Below are 4,569 nucleotides of genomic sequence, written 5' to 3'. Positions count from 1 at the left end.
CTTGTCCAAGTTGTCTCCTTTTCTAATCAAAAAAAAAAAAAAAAAAAGAGAAAAAATTAGGAAAGAAGGTGCCTGCTGCCAGGGCTCCCCGCTGTCCCCGCCCGGGCCGGACGGTCCCGCTCCCGGCGGGACAGCGAGCTCCGGGCGGACCCCCCGGCACAGCCGGTCCCAGCGCGGGGCTCCCGGCGCTCCGCTCGCCCCGAGGGGTTGGGGTGATGCTCCCCCTGCCAAGGGCGAGCTCCGACCCGAGCAGAGCAGGGGAAAGGGGGAAGGCTGAGCGCTCCTGCCCTGCGAGAAGCAGCGTTCCCGAGGGGGCAAAGCAGCCCCGCGCCCACCCCCCCTCGGGCCGCAGCCCCCCACAAACCCACAAATCCAGCAGGGATGGGGCCACAACTTTTCCTTTCTTTCCTTTTTTTTTTTGTTTTGGGAACACGAGACGTCAGAGAAGCAGGTCCCTCCAAGAAATACCATTTCAATGATTTTAATAAGCAAAATAGGAAACAATTTTAATAACCAAAAACAGAAACCAGTCTGAATAAAACTACAATAGACCAGGTTTTTTAATATTTTTCATATCATAAGCAGGATTTGAAATTGATCCCTTCAGAACTTTACATGAAATAAAAACAATTTTTTCCGCTGCTGCAATGTTTTGATTTCAACACAGTTGAATCAGTAAAAACCAAAGATCGTTTTCTGATGCATGACTAATATCCACAATATTTAAAACTGCAAGCACCATGCTGTTCATTACAATCTTGTTATTACTGTTAATTTATAAACTAATACAAACTTAAAATGCATCCGGCCAGCAGTGCCAGCTATCCTAAAAGGAAACTAAAAAATAAGTTTTCATTTTGGTATTTTTGTCAGTGCAACGTAAATCCTTTTACTGACCCGCAGGAGGAAAAAAAAAAAGTAATAAAAACACCCATAAGACTCCAAACTACTACTACTATACAACTGCAAATAAATTTTGGCTAAAACTTTCACTCGCTGCATAGGGAAGCAGAGAAGCAGATTACAAATCATTGCAAAAGAATACACTTAAAAGTTGCAGTATGTCTTCTTAAAAAAAAAAGTTTTAGATTTAAATGCTTTCCCAGCCCACTCATCAGCTGCTGCCATTGAGAAACCCAACTTCAGTGGCGACACGGAGCCCTCGCTGCTATCACAACTCGACTCGTAACGAGGAGGGTTTGGGGTTGTTTTCTCTCTTCATTTACCGAAAATCTAGGGGCAGTTGTTTTATTTTTTAATGGAACTGGTATCTCGTCCGTCCTTCTCTTCCTGAGTGTACAATCAGAAGGGAAATTATCTGGCCAAGCCTAACCGCTCAGGCTGGGAATTGTCCTGGAGAAAAGAGCTTCGCTGCCCCTTTAAGGCATGGAGTAGGTTCTAAGTGACCGAGGAGGGTTTTTCCCTGGTAAGTTTAGGTTTGTCAATGCCATTCAGGCGTTTTTGCTTCTGCTCCAACAAACAAAAACCAAAATGAAAACTAACAAAAAAAAATACAACTTAAAAGTGCACCAGATATACAAAGTTGGTTTTTTTCTAATGCAAAATGCCCATAACTTTTTTTCTTTAAGTATCCCTTTAACACCAAACAAACCGTATAACCAGCCTGCTGAAATGTTATTTTGTTTTTTGTGTATTTTTCTCCTGTACGGTTTGAAGTAGCAGATATTTACAAGCTAACAACCATAAAAGAAAACAAGAGCAAAACCAACGAACAAAACTGCACAAGCAGTAAAAAGTTCGATAACTTGTGATGCTTTTCTTATTGATGAAACAAAGCAACAACAGAAATCTATGATCGATGATCAACATGCTATAGTTAAACAAGAAAATGGTACAAAATAGAAATTATTACCATACATGTCCAGCATGCAGGATTAATATTTTTAATGCAGATTTTCGTATTTTTCTATATAATCAAGCAGGCAATAAAACTGATGAGTTTTTTTTTCTTTCTTTCATTCTTTCTTTTCTTAGATTGAATGTCCCATCTGAGTCCTGTAACTTATTTCTCAAAGCAGGCAATATATGAAGAGTTTGCATATATTGTCCTTTTTATTTATTCTCGTTTTCCAAGCAGGTAAATTGTGCATGAGATGGTGCTATATATGTCCTCTCTCTTTCCAAGCAGGCAGTATGTTATAGATGGCTTGTTCATTGTCCTTTTTTATTATTATTCTTTTAAAGTCCATCTCACTTTGCAAGCAAGTGATCTATAAAACGCTTCACTTGTCCTTTTCTCCTTTGCCTCTGTCTCTCTCTCTAACTTGCACACGAAAGTCAAAAAGTTGCACTTTACCTCTCCCATCCCCACCCCCAGCCTACTTTTCCCACAGCTACTCTAGAAGACTGGATGCTGCAAAAAAAAAAAAAAAATCAAGTCTCTATTTTTCTCTCCTCCTTTCTCTCTAGTCAAGCAGACGGATGGATGGAGATGTCAGAGGAGGATGGGAGCAGGGGGGGAAGGTGACAGGGGTCAGGTTTGGGGGGGTGGGGGGTTTTTGTTTGTTTTTTAATTATTTTTGTTAAGCACTCACATGAAGAACTCAGGGGAAGACGGGTTGTCACTGGTGGAGCCGGCCTCTCTGAAGCCGTTGCTGGCAAGTTTCTCACACTTGAGCTTGTAGGCGTCTCTCTCTCTGGCGAGCCGGGTCACTTCTTGCTTGAGCTGTTCCACCTGCTGAATGAGCTGCGTCTTTTCGTTCTCCAGGTGGTGTTTCTGCTGGACACGTTTGTACCTGCAGGACTGGGCATAGCCCCTGTTCTTCAAGGTCCTCCTCTTCTGCTTGAGGCGGATCACCTCGTCTTTGGTGAAGCCTCGGAGGTGCCTGTTGAGCTCCCTCACGGACATGGAGACCAGCTGGTCATCTGAGAACCGGTCCTCCACGCTGCTGGAGGGGGCATGCTGCTGGTGCGAGTTCTGGAGCTGCTGGGAGGAGCTGGAGGAGGTGGAGGGAGTGGGAGAGGCCTGGTGGTGATGATGGTGGTGATGGTGAGGGTGCCCGCTGCCGGCCAGGTCTTCGTGAGTGACTGCGGGATACTGGTGGTGGTGTTGGTGATGATGATGATGGTGGTGGTGGTGGGCCCGGAAGCCCTCGAAGCCCTGCAGCTGCTGGGACACCTGGTGGGACCCAATGAGGGCTTCGACAGCGTCCTCTGGGGTGAGGTTCAGCGCCTCGGGGTTCATCTGCTGGTAGCTGTTGGCCATCCAGTACAGGTCCTCCAAGTGGGTCTTCTGCTCGGTGGGGCTGAAGCTGGGCGAGGAGGGCACGGAGCTGCAGGGGGTGCTGATGGGGGTGGAGGACACGGAGCCGGCCGGCTGCAGGCGGGTGCAGTGCCTGCCCGAGCGGTCGCTCCTGCCCAGGGGCTCCTTCTTCACGTCGAACTTCATCAAGTCGAAGTCGTTCACGTACTCCATGGCCAGCGGGCTAGTGGGCAGCTCGGCTCCGATGCTGAGCTCTCCGGCCATCGCTGTCTTGCGGGCACCTCTCCCGGCGGAGGGGGCTGGAGGCTTCACCCCAGCGCGCAGTCTGGCAGAGGGGCTGGCCGCGCTCTCCTATTCCAAACCAACTTTGGCTTTCAGCTCTCGCTTCCTTTCCTCTGCTCCCCCTCCTCCGCCGCCTCCTTCTCCCGGGGCTTCTGGGGCTTCTTCAGTCCGGAGCAACAAAGCCAAGGACGAGCCGGCCCCCGGGGCCGCCTGGCTGGCTCCTGGCTGGCGGTATCAGCGATCGCCCCGCACCGCGGGCTGCGGCAGCTCCCGGCTCCGAGGCGCCCGGCCGCAAGGAGAAAGGAGCGGTAGCAGGAAGGGCAAAAGCAAAACAAAACAAAGATGCTGCCTTCGGCTCTGTGCAGGAAGAAGAAGGTCGGTGCGAACGCCCAGCCCGTGCCCCCGGCCGGGTTTTGTAAGTCCGGAGCCCCCTCCCCGCGGGAGCCGAGCCCGGAGCCTGCCGCAACTTTCCAGCCCGAGCGAGCGCCGGGGCAGCGCACGGGCTACCGGCGGCGGCGGGGCTCTGCACGGGAGTTTCGGTGGCTCTGGCAGCGCAGGCGAAGGGGAGGGAAAAAGGGGGAGGAAGGAGGAGGAAAAAAAAAAAAAAAAAAAAAAAGGAGGAGAAGGGGGAGACGAGCACAGCCCAGGTCTCTGCTGTAGCTGCCGCCGCCAGCGCTCGTTGTGCAGCTGTGATCACAGTGCAGCCCCCCTTGGCTTCTTATACGGCCGTGCCCGCCGAGAGCGCGGCGGGGGCCGGGGCCGGCGGCGGCCGCGCCAATGGCAGCGCGGCGGCGGGGCCGGGCGGGGCCGGGCCGCGCCGTGACAGCTCCGCAGCGCCAGCTGAGCGCCCGCCGCTCCCAGCCCGCACCTCCGGGCTCTCCCCGGCTCCCCCTCCAGCACCCGCGCCTTCCCAGTTATTTATTTATTTAGCTGGTTATTTATTTATATATTTATTTCACTCTGCTCCCGTCCTCCCATGCTTTTCGGCCTCTGCAGCCCACAAAGGAGGGGGACTCGGGGACATCCTGCCCGTCCCTTTGTTCTAAATATAACAAAGTGCCCCT

General features: G+C 51.3%; 1 protein-coding gene across 1 annotated transcript; it reads right to left on the bottom strand.

Annotated features, from left to right (window-relative positions):
- Window positions 1–467: 467 nt before the first annotated feature.
- Window positions 468–4,181, bottom strand: MAFB (MAF bZIP transcription factor B). The gene has a single exon (XM_030963419.1). The coding sequence runs from the start codon at window positions 3,485–3,487 to the stop codon at window positions 2,552–2,554; it is 936 nt and encodes a 311-aa protein (XP_030819279.1). The 5' UTR covers window positions 3,488–4,181; the 3' UTR covers window positions 468–2,551.
- Between the last annotated feature and the right edge of the window lie 388 nt (window positions 4,182–4,569).

This window comes from Camarhynchus parvulus, chromosome 20, assembly GCF_901933205.1.
Source record: "Camarhynchus parvulus chromosome 20, STF_HiC, whole genome shotgun sequence".
Lineage (NCBI taxonomy): Eukaryota > Metazoa > Chordata > Aves > Passeriformes > Thraupidae > Camarhynchus > Camarhynchus parvulus.
The sequence above is the reverse complement of the archived record's forward strand: the minus strand, read 5'-3'. Positions and strand labels throughout refer to the sequence as shown.